Source organism: Nothobranchius furzeri, chromosome 1 (assembly GCF_043380555.1).
Source record: "Nothobranchius furzeri strain GRZ-AD chromosome 1, NfurGRZ-RIMD1, whole genome shotgun sequence".
Taxonomy (NCBI): Eukaryota; Metazoa; Chordata; class Actinopteri; order Cyprinodontiformes; family Nothobranchiidae; genus Nothobranchius; species Nothobranchius furzeri.
In genome coordinates this window covers 85,108,926-85,128,307 of record NC_091741.1, presented here as the reverse complement: position 1 = coordinate 85,128,307, position 19,382 = coordinate 85,108,926, and the positions used below count along the sequence as shown (strand labels likewise).

Here is a 19,382-nt window from a genome sequence, read left to right as displayed (position 1 = left end):
TTCATGTTATCTGTGTTCAATTTATTCTACATAGAGTTGGGAATGAACTCACAAACAATAAATAAACAACCATTTTAAACATGATTACATCCTGATTTCAGATTATATCATGCTGCGCTGGGCAACTGGCTCCAGTGAAGTCTGTGTAGTTTTGCTACCAACACATAAACCCGACTAGAGTCTTGAATGCATAATGACTAAGTCTCTATTGCTACAAAAGTTTAATACTATTTTCACTAATCAAAAGCAAACCCAACCATGCATTAACCCTTTAGATGCTGACGCAACAAGTGTGTTTGCATTTTTAAGTGCACTGCTAGAAAGTCATTATTTTACAATAAGAGTAGAACTTTTTAGTTCCAGATTCACAAACTGCAACTTCATAATAATAAAGTTTGAATAAAAACTTGATTAAAAACAAAATCCTCTACTTTAAAAGATTGTACTCTTGGAAGAAGCATTGGGTTTTTATAGATTGAAGTGGATTTGGATCGCTGGGATGAAACTGAGGATTCATAAGGAAACTGAAAGCCAAAAGGCACGTGTAATGAGGAGCGGTGATTGTCCCTCAGTAGGTCTCTGGTGTGATATACTCAAACTCTGAGGCTCCCTGAGGAGGCGAGCTCACCGTGGACCCTGGCTGGGGGCTGGCATCTGGCACCATGGGAGCCTCGGGCTCGGTGAAGATCTCGTCCCAGTTCAGCATCCCTCTTTGGTTAAAAGAGTGGACATCGTCTCCAGACGCGTTTACATGATGCATGCTGCCAACCTCAGATATGACGGGAACCTCATCGGTAACCCATGAGTTCTTCACCTGCCCCATTTTAAATGGCAGCAGACGGTATAAGCTGTTGTTAGCGTCATCTTTGTCCTTCCTCCCGCTGGGATCCTGGTTGTGGACTTGCTTGCAGTGACTGGAGATTATCTGGTAGTTCTGAAACATTTCATTGCACAGCAAGCACTGGTACCTCCTCTCTCCTGTGTGGTGGACCTCATGTTTAGTTCTGTATTCAGCCATAGCAAAGACCTTGTCACAGAAGCGGCAGGGGTACTTCTTTTCCCACGAGTGTGTGTTAAAGTGGCGACGAAGACTAGTGACACACACGTAGGGGCGCTTACACACAGCGCAAACATAGAAAGTCTTCCCGTCCATGACAACCTCGTAGTGATCATCGATCTCTGTTTTGGACCTCTTCCTGTTAGGGCCATGACTTTGTGACAAAGGTTTTTTATCAAAGGCTTTCAAGGGCGTTGCCATTAAGGCTCTCTTTCCTTTACCGGCTTTAGAGCCTCCCTCTCCAGGATCTTCTTTGGCCGAGACAATATCAAAAGTATTTTCTCCAATGTTGGCATAAACTTTGCAGTCTGATGAAATCGAATCCATTTCCGTAGGAGTATTGAGGGTCACGGTCTTTTTAGCTTCTGTGTGTGGCACGCCCGTGTTAGATCGAAGGGCTGCAATTTCAGAAACATCTAAAAGCTTTATCTTAAAATCCCCTTGCTGGATCGAAGTGGCAATGTGCTTCTTCTGGACTCCCATCACGTTGTTGCTCTCAGAGGGGAGGTCGTTGGATTTCGTTGGAGCTGAGGAAATGCTTTCTGGAGGAACTCTGGCAGGGGACATAGGAAGGCTGGAGCTGCTGTCAGGACTGCGGAGGGGGCTGTTCAGGGTAAAGGGAGGCTTAGCAGCGTGTGTTTTCTGAGGGGGCGTGGCTTTTACTACATGTTCACAAGTGCCTTTATTATTATTTGACTCCAAATTTTGCTTTGATCCGGAGCTATCTGAATCGTCTTTGTCCAAATCGATGACTGCAGACCTTTCACCGGCTGCTCTAATTTGAGCATCTGTGCATGAGACAAACACGACGTCATTGTCTGAGTCCTCCTCAACTCCCGCAGGTTTGTTTGTCTGGTTAAATTCTTCTGCAGAAATGGAGAAGGATTCCGTGATGATCGGCATGCTCTCTGGGGTTGTGTCGCTTTTGTGTTCCGTCTCTTTAGACACACCAGGAAGGCCTTTGACCTGTGACAATGGCAAACCCAAGTTTGCAATGAACTTGACTCCCAGAATCTGTCCAGCATTTATGAGCTCCTCAAGCATGTCTGAACGAATGCGGACAACCTTGGAGCTGTAAATGTAGTTGAGAATCTGCTCAAAGATTTCCGGCCTGATAAAGTTCAGCTCGATCACCTGTCCGGCAACGGTGAAGAGTTGGTGAAAGTATGTGCTAGAAGCAGACAGGATTGTTTTATGAGCTCTGAATTTCTTGTCCTGGATGATGATGGTGACATCACAAAACAACCCATGAGCTCGCTGATTATTCAGGGACTTCAGTATACCCGCTGAGTACTGGGTGTCGGTCGCAGATATCAGTTTTAAACTCGGCATTGCTACAGAAAGACAAATGAATCAGAATCAATGAGACTTACAGACAGTTATGGCAGTTTTACAAAATCATGCTTATCTTAGCTGTCGGTTCCACAGCAGCAGATCAAAAACAACTCTCCTATCTGCTAGTGATGCAATGTAACAAAGTACAAGTACTTACTAAACTTAAATCAAACTTTTCTGTATCTCTGTGCTTTATTTAATTTTCTTGAGGCACACTTTTACTCCACTACATTTTAAAGCGATTATCTGTACTTTCTACTCCATTACATTTACTAAAAAGTAAAAGTACTTTCATTTGTGTTTTGTCCGACCCCCACCCTGCCCCCGGTCCAATGGCGACCGGAAGTGCGCGCCCTTGTCCACGCCAGACTGCAGTCCCAAAGGTAATATTACTGTACAGCACACGTCTAAATACATTGCGCATGTTTAAATGTTAGTTATATACTGCTACATTTTACTTTCAAGTACTTTTGAAAATTCATACTTTAACACTTAAGTCATACATTTCTTGGATACGTACACATTTAATTAAGTAATGTTTAACCATTTATCTCTACTTTTATCAAGTACGTCTTCTACCACTGCTATCTGCAAAGGTTATAAATGTAAGGTTAACCTGACACTTTTCTGATTCTTTGTAAAATTTAGCATTTTTGAATCTATTTCTAGTCCAGATGCTTCTGTGTTTCTAATGGAGACCAAACAACAATATAAATGCTGATATGATCAATGAAGACACAAATGAAGAAAACTGATGCTTTTGAAATATTTCCAAACATGAACTAGGCTTTATGACAGAATAATTATTTCTCAAACAACATCGCAATAAACAACAATTCAAGAATAATGTGGAAAATAAGTGACTTAATGAATGAACGATCATCTCTCTGAACAGATGCTACAAAGTTTTGAAACACATATAAAAACAAGTATAGTGATTTAAAAATACATTAAAATCATATAGTCTGAAACATGATGCTAAATGATGAATCCTCCCAGAAAGAATAGTTTGAAATCTAAAACTAAAACACAAACGTGGCAATTAAACGTTTAATAACAATATGAAGATTTGTCAAATATTTAACATTTTCCTAATTTTACTTCAAAACGCCTCTGATTACAGCTCAGTTTAAAGCATTATATTACCAAAGGAATTTACTAGCTTATAACCTACAAATAAACTATTAAGAAAGACACCATTTTGTCAGTCAAATTATTTAGTTAACAAAAATTAAAAAGTCGATGTTATGTTAAAAATGAATCTGCTTGACACTGTGTTTGTCAGCCTACAAGCACAATCTCTTTGACACGGCTAACAGTTGTTAAATGTTACTTTGGGTGAGGTTTTGTAACTTAATGTCATTAACGTGAGTTTAGAAGTTTAAACTGAAGCTTTCAGACCATTACCGAAGGGCTAAGCAACTAGAAATAAATATATTATTCCTTAATAATTCATCACTAACATGGAATACAGCCGCTGTTGTTAGCCTGCTAACAAAGGTGATGCTGGTTTCTCGTTCTAATGAGGAAGCGCGGCCTGCCGTTAGCATCATATTAGCATGTCTGCATCAAACACAAGAACCGTGTTATTGAAAGGCTCTCTGACTAAAACGTATATAATATATAAACAACAGATACTATATATATGATTTACCTGTAATCGTGAAATGTGAGCCACCACTAAGCCCAATAAATGCGCGTCTACCAGCAAGTTAATTTCTGAGGGTGTTATTTTTTTTCGGCACAACACCGGAATTTCCTTGCTGCACCACCGGAAGTACCACATTACGTTTAGTACTACCCGTGAGTGTAGAAAGAGTATGTATATGTACATACTGTGTACAAACACAGTATGTACATATACATACTGTATATGTACAGTCTATGGGTACTACCCAATTTTACCCGCGTAAAGAAACATTTCGAATTTAAACATAAAATCTACTTATTTAATCGTTTGAAGCAACGATTTAACATACACAATAATATTTGCAGTTTGTGAGAAATAAATATAGCTTTAGAGGACAGTCTCTTTGTGACAAAATAGAGTGTAAAAAATTATATAATAATAACTGATGTATTTTGATTCTTGGTAAAACAGTATTTCTGAAAGCTTTCACAATATCAAAGTTCAGTAAGTGTTTTAAATGAAGATTCCACCCAAAACTGAAATGTTGTCTGTGACATATTTCCCAGAGTTAGATAAGTAGGGAAAACACATTTTTACCCAGCCCAGTCGTTCTCCTGGCCCAACTGTACTCCTTTTGCTTTAGCTTAGAATAAAGCACAGTACGTGGATGGATACAACTAGACTGTGAGTAGAAACGTCCTTAAAATCACTCAGTAGTGATCCTTTTAAAATAAAACATACTAACAACTTGATTGGGCAAATAAACAACTAAAAACAACCTGTTCAATTGAAATAATTTTGTGTTTTGAAATAAAATTTTATGATCATAAATGTGTTTGTGTTATGGGTATTATGCTGTGAAGCTGTAATTTGAGCTCCGTTTGAGCTACGAAATAGCGGAACAATTCTTTGCTTTGTTTGTGAGGATAGTGGTGCTTTTTTCAGGGACGGACCCAAAAGCACTTCCTGTTATTGCTGGCGTACTGAAAGCAGCAAAGCGAGGTCTGTTTTACTACGTTTTAATTAGTAAGTGAGGATGCCTCTGTCGGATGGGTCAAGCTCCGACGGTGGCGGAGAACCCCGTAGTCCTCGAGCCCGGAGACTCCGGGCGCGTTCTCGTAGCCGAAACCGGAGCGGAGACAGCCGTGAACGGAGCCTGTCCCCGTATAGCTTTGGGCCCAAACTCCCGAAACGACGCAACCGAGAGAGGGAGCGCGAGGAACGGGAGCGTCGCTTCAGAGAGGCCAAAAACATCAGACGAATTCGCATTGGAAGTCCCCGTCGAAGCCGCTCCAGGTCCCGGGAGCGTCACATCCACAGCAACAACCAGAACCACTGGGAGCGGGAAACCTCTGGAAAACATGGCAGTTTTAAGGATGATTATTATTACCAGCAGCAGAGAGATGATGTCCAAAGGCAGAGACAAGAGGCTTTTATAGCCAGGTAGCATTATTAAAGTTCAACACTTAAATGATCTCAGTCAGATGTACCCGAGATCCTTTTAAAAAAAATGAAAGTAAGATGTGATAAATGTTTATGTTTATTTATCTGGCAGACGCTCTTATCCAAAGCGACTTACAATTTGTTTACAATAAATGTCAAGTTCAGATTCCTAAATTTTTAGCCGAAAAACATGAAAGCTGTCTGTTTTTAGTTATTTTAAACCATTTCCTTCTTTAGACAACATTGTAGTTTTTTGTTTGGTTTTAACAATGCTTCATATATTTCAAATGCAGAACTGCATAAATAGATAGAAGCTGTAAATGTTTTGGACCAGCAGCAGACCGACCTGTCTTCCTTTGTGCTCCAGGCGTCTGCAGGAGAGGGAGAGGATCGGTGAACTTGGCTGTCCTGAAGTTTGGGGATACTCGCCAAGAGTAAAAGAACCAGAGTAAGTCCAGAATTCCCCATCACAGGAAGCCATTTCAGGTTTGTTTCGGGGTCGGCATTTATTTTTTCTTCCTTTAAAAAAATGTAATCTTGCTTCTCCCCCTTAGCTCTGATGAATTCACACCAGTTGAAGAAGATGGCAAAAACAGCAGTTCTGAGTCAAGTTCTGAAGGTAAACCTCAACATGTGGAAATCGTCAGTGGTGTAAAAACAGGTCTGTCTGCATTTGAAATCATTTTGGTGCTCATCAGAGGAAAAGAAAAAGAAAAAGAAGAAGAAAAAGAAGTCCAAGAAAAGAAAGACCAAGAAGCACTCGGAGGACAGTGAGCTGGAATCGGATTCAGATGGTAACAGCTATGAATAATTGCACGTATTGGAAGAAATCTCATTAGTATTCTGTTTGTTTCTTATTTTGTAATCTGGATTATTTTTTTACCTAACAGAAGAAGAAGTAAAAAAGAAGAAAAAGAAGAAGAAAGGCAAAAAGTAAGCAACTAATGGCTAGTTTTACCACACATGTAGGTTGTCTTTGTGGGGGGAGGCTAAACAAAACATTTCTCATAAAGGTCTAAGAGGTCTAAGAAGAAGAAGATGAAGAAAAATCGGAAAGAGTCTAGTGACTCGAGCAGCGAAGAGTCTGACGAAGAAAAGGAGGAGGACGATCCTTCTGGCTTGATGTGGGTGGAGAAAACCTGCATGGATGAACAAATCGTTGGTCCTGAAGCTCCGCTCACTCACACGTCTCAGGATGAGAGACCACTGGAGTGAGTTTCTGAGGGATTTTCAAAATAAAAACCTGGCAACTCTTGTTTATTTAAAAAAAAACAAGAGGCCTGCAAGTGTTTTGCATTTTTAATGGAAGTCTTCTTATTTTCCTTTAGTTTTGGTCATGCCTTGCTGCCGGGTGAAGGCGCCGCCATGGCAGAGTACGTGAAAGCAGGCAAACGTATCCCGAGAAGAGGAGAAATTGGCCTCACCAGCGATGAGATTGCCGATTTTGAGAAATCTGGTTATGTAATGAGCGGCAGCAGGTATGAATTGTTTGCCATTCTGTAAACTTAGACTAATCTCTTTTCAGTTTAAAATCTTGTCCTTACAGCTGTCCTTTAAAAAAGCAGGTTTTTATCGTTAGCGTGTGTAAAGTCTATTTTCGGGTATAATTTTGATAGCTGGTTTGTTGTCGCCCGGCAGACATCGCCGTATGGAGGCTGTGCGTCTGAGAAAGGAAAACCAGATCTACAGCGCGGATGAAAAGAGAGCTCTGGCATCGTTCAACCAGGAAGAAAGGAGAAAGAGGGAAAGCAAGATCTTGTCAAGCTTCAGAGAGATGGTGTACAGAAAAACCAAAGGCAAAGAAGAAAAGTGAAAGGTTCAAAGGCTCTTTTCTTGTCTAGTGACTTCCCGGCTGGTGTTTTAGTTTTAAGAGGCATTAAACCTTCCTGATGTATACAATTTAATTTGTTGATTGTAAAATAATGTCTAAAATGTTCATGGATTTTCCTCCCTGTTTATTCTTTATTCCTTGTAAATATTCCCTAATACAGCAGAGCTAATTAATTGTCCACATATGTTTTTCCTCTTCACATTTCTGACTGGAATCAGGAAGCATCCATTACCTTAAGTTCATATTTTCTGTAAAACCACAAGGAAAAAAATAAAAGATCATAATAATTTGGAAATGTCACCATTTCTGCCTATTAACATTTTTATTAACTTCCTAGTTTGTTCAAAGATCTAACAAAATGAACTTTATAATATTTTAATTTTATAGAAAAGCTCAAACTATAAGTTAGGAAAAATCTTTAAAATTGTGTTTTTAATTGCTTTGAAGCCCCGAGCCACAGCACTCTGTTTTCAATCATTTGTTGCCCAAAATGGACATCATGAAAGAGCTAAGTGATATCAAGCATCAGGATGTTTTAGTTTCCACCTTTGCTACAAGGCGGTTTGTAAAGTTTCCCTTTTGTTAGGTATAGTTGGTTTGGTGGAGGGTTCATGGTTTGGTGCCCTTCTTAGGGTTTGGGCCTGACTCCTTAACTCCAACGCTTCACCGTCCCAAAATGTTCTGGTCAATGCTGGTTTCAACGTTATGGCGACACTTTAAAGGTATGTAAGAATGATCCTGTGGTCAAATTTGGTTTCTGTAGCTCATTTTCTAAACAGAGTGTGTGACTCTCACTCCTGTGAGTTTTATGGCTGCCTTTTTCAGCTCGGGGCCAAAAGATTCTAGAAGACGAATTAGTAAGCTGATAAGTACATCCATCCATCCATCCATTGTCTGAACCCGCTTGTCCATGTAAGGTCACGGGGGGACTGGTGCCTATCTCCAGCGGTCAACGGGCAATCAGGCGGGGTACACCCTGGACAGAGTGCCAGTCCATCGCAGGGCAGAGACACACAGGACAAACAATCACACACACACACTCACACCTAAGGACAATTTAGACAGACCAATCAACCTAACAGTCATGTTTTTGGACTGTGGGAGGAAGCCGGAGTACCCGGAGAGAACATGCAAACTCCATTCAGAAAGATCCCAGGCCGGGAAGCGAACCCAGGACCTTCTTGCTGCAAGGCTCTAACCACCGCACCACTGCTGATAACAACATTTAACTGTAATATTGAGTTGTTGGTAGTTGAAAAAATAGCTTGAGATAATTTTAAAGTCCACTATTTGCTTCTAACCCTCTCCTTTTTCTGTTCTTATACTGCCTTTCCCAGGATCCATTGATTCCCCTCTTTTCTATTAATTTCTCTCTACCTATCCTTACATTTTTTGTTTTCTCCTTTTAAACATATTTTTAATACATTTTTTATACTAAATTTTATTGTTTTTGTGAAGCACCAGGTGATTTTTATCTTAAGGGGCGCTATATAAAATATCCTCTTCTAATTTACTGTTAGCACTGTTAGCTCAACATTAGCCTCTAGCCTGCTTCACCCAATAAAAGTAAAAACCAAAAGATGTCATGGCTTCTTAGGGGTACGAGAAAAAACTTTTGGGTCACTCCTGTTTACAGAATGCTGCAGTTTTTCCGGTGCAGCCTCTGTAAACTTTGCAGGCTTACAAAGTGTAAACGGTGAACTGAAAACATCCCTCTTTAGCTTTTTTTTAAGGAGAAAAACTTACAACCCCCCAGCTGTTTCAATGTGACCTTCTTTCCAACAACACTGAGTCAGACTGTTTTGACATTACGTCACCCTAAAATTCTTACATATTGTACAATTAACCTGGCTCTTCCAACTTTTTAATTAAGTCCTTAAAACAAATCATTTGTAGCACAATAAATTTTATTTAGGCAAAAAAGCTTAATTGTTCTGAGCAATCACGTGCTGTTTAAACATGCATATCGTCACTGGTGCTGGGACATCTTGAAAGCTTTAAAATGCCTAAATTAGATTTTAGTATAGATGTATGAACCCTGCCTTAGAGAAGGCCCTTTTCTATTCCAACATGACTGCTTCAGCACACAAAGCAAGTTCTGTTGATGTTCAACGAGTTCAGTGTGGAACAACTTCACTGGTGTGACCTCACCAGTAAACCCTAATCCTCCATCATCGTTTTTGATGAACTGTTACAGAAACCAGACAACTGAGACCTTCTGTCTGACTTCCACAAATGAGCAAAACTACAAGAGTAAAAACAGGTGCATTTGGTCCACTGTGGACAAAGACTTTGGTATTTAAACTGAATGTATTCCCTGCAAACAGTCAATGTTGCATGGATGTGCAGATCATGTCTATATTGAGTCCGTCAGTCCAAACCACGTCTGTAGGACGTCCAAACTAGGTCTTTGCACAGTGGGTTAGTGTAATTTAAGGTATGAAAGGAATCATTATAGGAAAAATACTCATTTTAACCCATCATTCATTATTGTAAAGTATTGAACACATTATTAAAACACTTTGGATTCAAACAAATTGTTCATTCAATAAAATCTGATTATAGAAGACGAATTAGTAAGCTGATGTATGAGCCAGGGAAGGTTAGCTTTATTCAAAGAGGATAGATAAGAAGTCCTGCAGCCTTGAGGACTCGTGACGTTCACAGGTGCCATGGTGTCAGATTGGCCTGTATGAAGAAGTTTGGGCTGTAAGTTTAAAGTTAACTTCTGGTAATTTTGGGGGAAATACTTGGCCATTTGGTACGCTACAGAAGTAGAATAATGCTTCTTAAACCAGCTGCATGTTGGCCAATGGATGACAAGTGCTTTTAAAATATCCAGCAAGAAAATTAAATAAGCTAATCTTCACAAAAAAAATATAAAAACTTTCATCTAACATACACGGTGGGAAATAAAAGTCAAGCATTTCTTTAAAAACCCTCCCGGATTTGTTGCTTCTACTACTCAATAAAAACACTTTTCATGTGTATGGAAAAGTTTAATTAATCAGACTTGGAGGGAAAAAACAAAAGCTAACAAAGCAATGGTATATATCTATTTAAATTTACAAGCATAAACTTTGTGATCTTCAGGGTTGTTGTGATCCTCATCATCATTTGATGTTCTCCAGTCCCTGGTGAGAAGATAAGTAGGTAGATTCAGTTTTTGTTTAGAAGACGGCTGCAAATGGAACGGCTGTTTATGAAAATCATAAAATCATGTAAAATACAGTAAAAATAAATAAATGTTAGGATTATTTTTTAGCTTTTTTATACATGAAGTGTTTAGTATTTTCATAGATCCATGTTATCTCCTCCAGTGATTGTAAAGCCTTTATTCTCCTGTCTATAACACGTGGATAGTGAATGTGAATGTGTTGGTCTTTAGTTATAATATGTGGGACCGTGTGTGTGTGTGTGTGTGTGTGTGTGTGGTTTAGGGATAACTTGAAAATCATTTAAATTGATTGAAAATGAAAAAACAATGATCATGCATAGCAGGGGAGGTGACAGAGGAAATAACGTTAATGTTTTAATCGCCAAAGCTTCATGTTTTTATTCTATTTAACTAACAAGAAACCGGAGATTCACCTTGGAGTCGAAGTAGCGACCCGTTCCTGATACCCTCTTGTCCCTTTCCATCAAATACCACTGCCATGGTACCCGAGCGACTCTTTTCTCCTATAGAGGACACAGGCATGTTTTATAATACAGTTTTAAACAGAAACAAACACGTTAGGCTTCCTAGAGCGAGGCAGTGTGGCGCTCACCTTTCCTCCATGGGTGAACTTGTGAATGTAATTGGTGGCGAACCCGGGAATCATCAAACACACGGCCATAAGGCTCAGGCCGGGGAGAATTTCATACCACATGTTGACTACTTGTTACTGAAACGCGCTAAAAGAACAACTAAGGAGCCCGAAAACCCCCGGCAGGCGTTTATTTTGCTAAAGGACTTAGCAAAATGTCACCCGTCCTCATGACCCTACTTCCGGTACGCGCAGAAAAGCTTCCTGTTTAAGCTTTTCATAATAAAAGCACTCAAACTAAAGCTCAGATTCACCTGTTTCAGGAACTAGCTGAAAGCCACATCAGAGGACAGCTTAACATGGCAGGAGTTATAGTCCTGTTTCCAGATATTTGGACATCTCGCCTCGGATTGGATAACAGCAGCACAACTCAACCACTGACTCTGTTATGCAACATTGATGTTTTATCTCCACAAAATAACTCAAGACTGGAGAAGTTCAGCTGTGTGGTGGGGTTGCTAAGGCTAATGGTTAGCTATTACCAGCCAAGATGTTCTCTGCTGTTTCCTGGATGCTAAACTAACAACAGCCATCTTCGTCATGAGTGAAGATGCGTGAGTCCATGAATGTGCGTGAGGTAGATCTGTCAGGTTTTTCAAAATCAAGAGTTTCACCATCTATTTTCTATCAGAAGCTAATGCAAGAGGTAGGTGTAGGAGACTATTTTCATGTTCAGCCTGTAAGAAAAACTCAGAGTGGCCGATTATGATCAGAAATAACAGTTTAAAAATGTTTTTTCAGTGCCGAGCACAGACATTCTGAACCATCTGTAGACGGTTAAAGAGCAAGTAACACCTAAATTAACTTTTTTTTTTTTTTTTTTTTTGCTGATAACCTGTATAGATGAGCGTCTAATTGTGCTGTACACATGTGTAATCATTAGTTTGGCAGTTAATTGCATTTTACTTTAAATTTAATATTTCAGCCCAAAACCGTAATTCTATCTCCCATCTTCAGGTTAAAACTCTGCTCTACATTTATTTAGAACCAGCTGTGGCTATAGGCTAAGATGAAAAACGTGACGTCAGCTAATTACTACGTGGCTGCACTGCACTGGTCTCCAGGTGAAGCAGCCACACCTCCACCTGGCTCAGCCACTCACCTGCTGATATGACACATTAGAGCTTGGAGCCGCTGGCCTTCTTGAAAAAAATGCCCTCCTCCCCTTTTCATCTAATGATCACGTTTTACAGGAAATCCTCCAGAATGCTGTAAGTGTGGATGAAATGCGTCTCCACCCCTGCCTTGACCCTCACTTTAAGGGAGGTTTTGCTCAGACAAGTTGCAGTGGTCTAAGCGTGAGGAGATAAAGTGCGGATAACAATCATAAGTTCAGGGCGGGACAGAATTGGATTCAGCTTGGCAACATTCCTGAGATGGAAGAAGGACGGGCGAACAAGAAAACTGACATGAGAATCTAGGGTGAGAGCTGGGTCAGAGGTCACAACAAGATTCCTGACAGAGGGTTTGGTGTGGGAAGCAAGCTGACCAAGAGAGTCTCTAGCCTCTTTAGAAAAAAAATGGCGCCAATTTGCCACAAACAACGCAGCATCATCTGGGAGCCTTAGGTCATTTTATAAGTGGTCAGACGGGGATAGTATCGTTGCACAATTGTGTCCTTTTCATAAAAGATTATGCAATGACAGTATAAAGGGGTATGGGAGGCGGTCCCTGCACTGCCATGGATGTTCGTTTAACTTGGACATAACTTGCTTTTCATTGCAATCAAGGCCGCACTCAATAAGGTTTTTTGACAAGCCACTCATAAAGGTGTGTGTCCTCCACAGTCCCTGTGCAGCCTCTGGTGATTTGACCTCCAGCTCTAACGGAGCTCTGCATCACTCCAGTATATCATCTCAACTGGTTCTGTTTACAACAGCAAAATCTACTGCCCGTGTTTACTTTCATTTTCAATATAGTTGTTGCTGGCCGGAGCTTAGCACTAACTCCCCACGTGATCATGAAACCTCTCTCTGTTGCATTGTGTAAAATGGTTGGCAAGCTTGGCAGTTTGATAATATTACTACCAAGCACGAAAGCCACAAAATTCCACCAACAGCATTCCGCCACGGCGCGTTCATAAGATACACTGTGGCAGCAGTATTTTGCTGATTTGCCGACATGATGTGCCTTAAAAAAGGGCTTCTGACTTTGAGAACCAGCTTGCCTGGGGCACAGATGAGGATCTCAGTCTTTTCTTCATTCAGCTGTAGAATGTTCCTAGCCAGTTCCTTTAAAAGAGCTTAGGTTGTGCTGAAGAGAACGCAGATAGAGGAAGAACAGTAGAGGCCCCAGCACATAACCTTGTGGGACACCATGGATGAGGGAGGACCGAAACTTGGAGATGGCCACAGAGAAGGAACACTCAGACAGATGAGAAACGGTGAGCAGGAGATGAGAATGCAGAAAATGACAAGTTGAAGAAAATGCATTGATTATCTGAAATATAAACATCCTCGGAACAAATACTGTCAATATTAAAACCCAGGGTAAAAACCAAGGTCCAGAGTATACCCCCTGGCTGAGTAAAAGTGAAAGAGGCCACAAAGCTGAAAAATCTCCTGGCAAAGTGGTCGCGGCACATTTATTATCAGATTCCCAAACCAGTTCTAGAGCACCACATATTCTGACATGCCTCCAAATGTTTGATTGGGGGGTTAAACCACCAAATGGTTCTCTAGCATGGCTGTGTCTGCTGCTCACCGCTCTCGCAGAGGATGGGTCAATTCTGGAAAACAAATGTCACACACCAGTGTGACAACTAGTGGGATTTTAACTTAAACTTTAACGTTTGAGATCATCTACTTCCTGAGTCCAGCCGCTGCAGCTGATGTAATGAGAATACAGGGGAAAAAACACACAAAAGAAAGACCATGCAAGGGTATTGACAAAATGTTTATTATTTACACCCACCAAATCACAAATCCTGTTTATTATTTACACTTATCAAATCACAGATCAAATTTTTCTAAAGTTTTGTCAAAAGTCAAAATGGCATTCTTTTCCGAGAGTGCAGCTCACAACTGAACAGTTCTCAGAGAATCGTAATAAAGTATACAATTTAAAAAATAATAATTTCAAACTTCAGAAATGTCTACAAAATGTCAATATTTTGGCCATGTTTATATTTAACATTGTTGTGTTATTGTTAGAATGTGATCAAACCCTTCCTTCACAGCACACTGCGGTTTGTCCTCAAAGGCTCAGGAATAAGGTAGTAAGTTGGTGTGACTTTTAAAAATGTAAAACAGCTGTTTCTTTAACAGACAATACTTCTTCAGGGTTCACTGTCTCTGTCCCTGGTCCTGACGCTCCTTCAGAGCCAGAATTGCCTTTTGGTAGAGGTCTATAAATAGAAAAATGATATGTTTAAATCAAAGTTGTGGTTTTGTTATTGTTGTCCTAACTGGTAGGAAGAAAAAAGTCTATTGGGCTCACCAAAGGTGGAAGACAGATCCACAGGCCGAGAGTAGGCTCCAGGTGTTCCCTCTGTGTTGATTTTGTTTTTTCTTTTAACTTTCACAACTTTCTTTTTTTTCCGTCTTTCTCCTTTAGCTAGAAATAAAGTCAGATATTAGCTGTTTTTAAAGCCAAAATAATACAAAACTGAGGCTGAATGATAGAAAATGCCAACCTTTCAGACGCGCCTCATTGTTTTCCAGTGATTCAGCAGCGCCCAGTGACTCTTCTTTCACCTTTGTTTTGCATTTCTGTTTGCCTTTTTTCGGAGGGATCAGAGCACTGCTGGCTTTGTCTCTGTGAGAGTTGTCCTGTTCACCTTCATTGTTTTCACCATCTTCTTCCTGTTCCTGAGACTCTTCATCTTGTTCGTCACTGTTGAGCTTAACTGGTTTCTTCTTCTTCTTTGTCCTTAGCTTCTTTTCCAGTGTGTTCTCCTGGGGAAATAACACATTCAGTCTGTCTCACAGCCGACTTTGTGTAAAGAAAAGACTGCATTCATTCAAACCAACGCTGTAAATTTTACACATTTGTGTAGCTGGAAGTTTAAATTGGCACATTCAATCCCAAGTAACAAAATAAAAATGACAAGGCAAAATTCAAACAAGTGTCTAAATAAGTCTAAAAAGCAAGAATTTTATTAATTTATGAGTGAAAAGTCAAAGTATTATTGGAAACATAACATAAAATGCTATTTTCTAACCCTTTGCAGGATGTTCCTAATGGGCTGCAGTTTTCCTTCACCGCTGGCCCTTTTCTCGTTCTCTCTGGGCCGATGGACCTGACGCAGATCTGACTTGCTGGATCGTGTTCTGAAATCAAGACAAGATTTGCCAAAAATATTAAACACAGATAATGTAACTTTGAGCCTTGACTCCTCTCAAAGCTTTGATTACCGTTCAACTTTTGTTTTTCTATGTATTTTCCCAGATTTTCCTTTCTTTTCCCGTTTTCTCGACTCCAGAGGCCTCCTGCTGTCCTGGGCCACCCGAGCACAGAGCTCTGGGTAATCCAGACAAACAGCACGCAGTAACCAGCGAAGGCCTCGCAAAGTCTTTCTGTCTGACCAGCGTCGCAGGTCCATTAAGGCTGAACATGGTTCCTAAGAAAAGAAGCAAAAAAGGTCACTATGTTTGCTGGCCATATGCATGTATTTACCCCATTACTTTAAAGGGGACATACTGTTACCATTTTCTCAAAGCCATACTATGCAACTTTTTCATGTTTTAAAAATAATTTTCTTGAGCCAATATGTGCTAAAACGATCCTTTAAAGTCTCAATGAAAACTCTCAGCCCTCTCCGCCCCTGTGAGCAGAATACCCCGTTTTCATCTTCAGCCTCTCTGGCTTGAAGTCTCTCAAAGTTACGGTTTACGGAAATCCATGTTTATACCTCAGAACAGACAAGCTACTGTATAGCTGGTTAGCATTTACTGTAACGTGTTCATCATGGTGGGGCTTCAGAAAAAAAACAAAGAAAACATTTATCTGATGAAGCTACCAAAAAATAAAAAATAAAAGAACATCCTATCACAATAGGAGTCAAACAAGAGTCAGCATCGGGAGTTTTCTGAATTGCTCAGAGAAGTGATTCCTGCATGTTTTAGATCATGAACACAGCTGATTTGTTTGATTTAGTGATAAACCGCTCCTGTAGAAACTAATAAAGGCCAAGGAGACATTTCAGCTGTAAGATTAAGGTGTTAAAACATGAATGCACAGCGAGGAGGAGATTTTCTGTTTCATTTTTATGACATTGAATTAAAACAGATTTCAGGGGGTGCAAAATGCAAGCCTAAACTGCAATTTCCCTTTATGTAGATAGATAGATAGATAGATAGATAGATAGATAGATAGATAGATAGATAGATAGATAGATAGATAGATAGATAGATAGATAGATAGATAGATAGATGATATGATAGATAGATAGATAGATAGATGATAGATAGATAGATAGATAGATAGATAGATAGATAGATAGATAGATAGATAGATAGATAGATAGATAGATGATATGATAGATAGATAGATAGATAGATAGATAGATAGATAGATAGATAGATAGATAGATAGATAGATAGATAGATGATAGATAGATAGATAGATAGATAGATAGATAGATAGATAGATAGATAGATAGATAGATAGATAGATGATAGAAAACAATCTGAAACTGGCCACGCCCACCCATCCTCCGCCCAGGCTGCTATGAGCTAAGAATCTTGGAGGGGCTCAGAGTAGAGTGGTTGCTCCTCCAGCAGCAGCTTTCTCTTGAATGTAAAAGGAGTTTCTATTCTACCTTCCCTGTTTGTGACATCACAAAAGGGGACTTTTTTAAACAGCTTGTTTTAGGCATATAACTACTAAAACCAAACACTGGCAGAAATTGGATTAACAGGTTTTTACTTCAATTTGAAGTGTTTATAAAGGCAATAGGATACAAATGGTGAATTATGCATGTCCCCTTTAATTTATTTATTGTTTTGTTTTACAGTATACTCACAATATGGCACAGAGAGCGGCTCTGATTAACCAGCTTCTCTAAAGACAGAATCTCTATCATTTCACTCCCCACCAATGCGTTCATCTTATCCTGTTTGTTTGCCAACCTGAAACCAAATAATACAACTTTGTTCTTAATCTGTTTTGACCCTTCAACTACCACAGAACACAGTGTTGGATTACATGTAAAATCCAGGTTAAAAGCAGAGTATGATTACACTAGTATGGGTTTTCCTGCCACCCTCGGCTGCTTCAGCAGGTCTGCCAGAACCTCCCTGGCCTCCTTCATCCTCTGCCTGTCACAGGAGTCCACCACAAAGATTATACCATGAGCTTCTGCGTAGAGCTCCCTCCAGGTTCCCCTCGACTCTGGGGATCCTCCAGCATCCAGCAGTGTGACCAGGTAGTTCTCAACCCTCAGCTCATTTCTGATGCAGCTGTGGGTGGGCCCAGTGTCTACACTGTTGGTGACTTATGCAGAGAAACAGGTGTGTTAGTTGTTGTTTATCTGCTCTAAAAATGTAAATTCTTGCTGAAATGACTTATTACCTCTCAACATCCCTCTGATGGAGGAGGTTTTTCCTGCTTTGTCAAGTCCAACCACAAGAATGGTCACTTTCCTGCAGACGAGTTATATATTAAGATATATTTTTAAATAACAGCGTTGTTTGTAGTCAACAGTGAACAATGCCTGGGGAAATGTTGAGCATATTTTACTGTTGCTGCTCTTACCAAAGTTTAAGTAGGTAGATTGTAATTGGAAAATGGAAGATGTCAAATGTAATTCTTTATTTTTCTCATGAAACGTGTGTTCTGTACCTGATTGGCTCTTGTATTTTGGAGACCCAACTGCAGCAGTTGCTCATCAGGTTGAACATGCTTGCTTGAGGTGAGCACAGTGGCCACCATCTTCTCTGGGAACGGTACCTGCAGCCAGATGGTAAAACTCAACATGAGTTATACAGTTACACATGTTAAAGGTCTGCAGGTTGAGAAATCCAGATTTACGACCGTGTTCAATGTAAAGATACTTTGGGCCTGTTTCCTGTGGGCTTTAGGGACAGATGAGAACAATGGGGAGTGTGTCTGGGCTGAGCAGAAGGTTTGCCTGAGACAGCCAGGTCGTGGTCTAAATTAAACACTGGCAGATCTAAGAGTGTTTTGCCCAGTACATCTGTTAGGCACTGTAATCTCCTGAAGCCAGTTAGAATGGCCCATTTTCAAAATGTCAACAAGCTGACCCATATTTGTTAAGGACAACAAAGGAATCCTCAAATGTAAACAAGGTTAATATAAACAGCAAATATATAGAGCAATAAAGTCCAAATCAATTGTTTAACTCTAATATTTTGTATTTGTACTTTGTTTTTGTACATAGTACTTGTAATTTTGAGGGAATTCTGTCTTGAAAAACTATAGTCTCTAATTAAAAAATGTTTTTTTCAACTTAAATATTTAATATAACATATATATAATAATATATATATATTTATATATTAAATATTCTAATGTGGTCCTTGCTTAATAAATGCACACCTTAAATGTTAGCAACAAAACATTTCAATAGAGCGCATTATATTTTTTTTTTTATTAGGCACACAATTGTGTGAAAGTGTTTAAGCTATTTAGGGTAAGAAACTTATGAAGAACTATTAAAACGTGTTTTTAATGTAAACATATCACCAACTACTCAGTTGTCATTGAAATATTATTCTAGTACTTTTTTAACAAAACAATGCAGGACAACATGTCAACAAGCAAAACACACAGGTGGTGGAATACAATGAGTCAGTGAATCCAAAGGTTTTGTACCTAGTGGCACCAACCTCAGCCAAAGCTATTAAATTACAAAGTAAATATGAATATTCAACAATATGCTGAAAAATACTCACAGAAGTATGTTTATGTCCATTCATTTGTTTGGGTGCTCATCCCTACTAACATCTTGTCCCCACCTGCTGAAACTACTAATCAGGCTCACACTAAGCCGTTGGTCACCTCATGTGGGAGGTGCAACCTGGGAAATACTGTGCCGGCATGTTGACCAATCCTAGGCTTCTCTGAGTCGACTGCTCCATTGGGTGGCACGGGCCTTCTCGTAAATCTTTCCTGGAGAGCTAAATGTGTCTGGTGGAGTGATGTGTGACGAACTATGATCTGCTTTTCTTGGTGAAGTCAGAAAGTGACATGAGGATTTAGAGCAGATGGCATGACACAAGTCGCGTAGTGTCGCACTACAATGTATCTAATGAGTGTGAAGGGATTTTATGTAGATATCCATCTATCTGACCTATTTACCTTCTCAAATACAAT

General features: G+C 39.8%; 4 protein-coding genes across 4 annotated transcripts; 1 reads left to right on the top strand and 3 right to left on the bottom strand.

The window, feature by feature from the left end:
* zbtb33 (zinc finger and BTB domain containing 33) lies at window positions 1–4,166 on the bottom strand. The gene is made up of 2 exons (XM_015948079.3): window positions 4,047–4,166; window positions 1–2,391 (listed from the first exon to the last, which is right to left on the bottom strand). Exon 2 carries the CDS (start codon window positions 2,387–2,389, stop codon window positions 569–571), a length of 1,821 nt encoding a protein of 606 aa, XP_015803565.1. The 5' UTR covers window positions 2,390–2,391; window positions 4,047–4,166; the 3' UTR covers window positions 1–568.
* A 778-nt stretch (window positions 4,167–4,944) lies between these two features.
* nkap (NFKB activating protein) lies at window positions 4,945–7,591 on the top strand. The gene is made up of 8 exons (XM_015948088.3): window positions 4,945–5,465; window positions 5,833–5,913; window positions 6,020–6,084; window positions 6,164–6,259; window positions 6,356–6,398; window positions 6,479–6,676; window positions 6,794–6,943; window positions 7,104–7,591. The coding sequence occupies exons 1-8, from the start codon at window positions 5,059–5,061 to the stop codon at window positions 7,276–7,278; spliced, it is 1,215 nt and encodes a 404-aa protein (XP_015803574.1). The 5' UTR covers window positions 4,945–5,058; the 3' UTR covers window positions 7,279–7,591.
* Window positions 7,592–10,280: 2,689 nt separating this feature from the next.
* On the bottom strand, window positions 10,281–11,292 carry ndufa1 (NADH:ubiquinone oxidoreductase subunit A1). Its single transcript, XM_015948101.3, has 3 exons — window positions 11,067–11,292; window positions 10,888–10,977; window positions 10,281–10,430 (listed from the first exon to the last, which is right to left on the bottom strand). Exons 1-3 carry the CDS (start codon window positions 11,166–11,168, stop codon window positions 10,410–10,412), a joined length of 213 nt encoding a protein of 70 aa, XP_015803587.1. The 5' UTR covers window positions 11,169–11,292; the 3' UTR covers window positions 10,281–10,409.
* Window positions 11,293–13,987: 2,695 nt separating this feature from the next.
* arl13a (ADP-ribosylation factor-like 13A) lies at window positions 13,988–19,117 on the bottom strand. Its single transcript, XM_015948113.3, has 10 exons — window positions 18,962–19,117; window positions 17,889–17,996; window positions 17,619–17,689; window positions 17,288–17,540; window positions 17,071–17,176; window positions 15,461–15,666; window positions 15,268–15,376; window positions 14,740–15,001; window positions 14,544–14,660; window positions 13,988–14,451 (listed from the first exon to the last, which is right to left on the bottom strand). The coding sequence occupies exons 1-10, from the start codon at window positions 18,979–18,981 to the stop codon at window positions 14,390–14,392; spliced, it is 1,314 nt and encodes a 437-aa protein (XP_015803599.3). The 5' UTR covers window positions 18,982–19,117; the 3' UTR covers window positions 13,988–14,389.
* Between the last annotated feature and the right edge of the window lie 265 nt (window positions 19,118–19,382).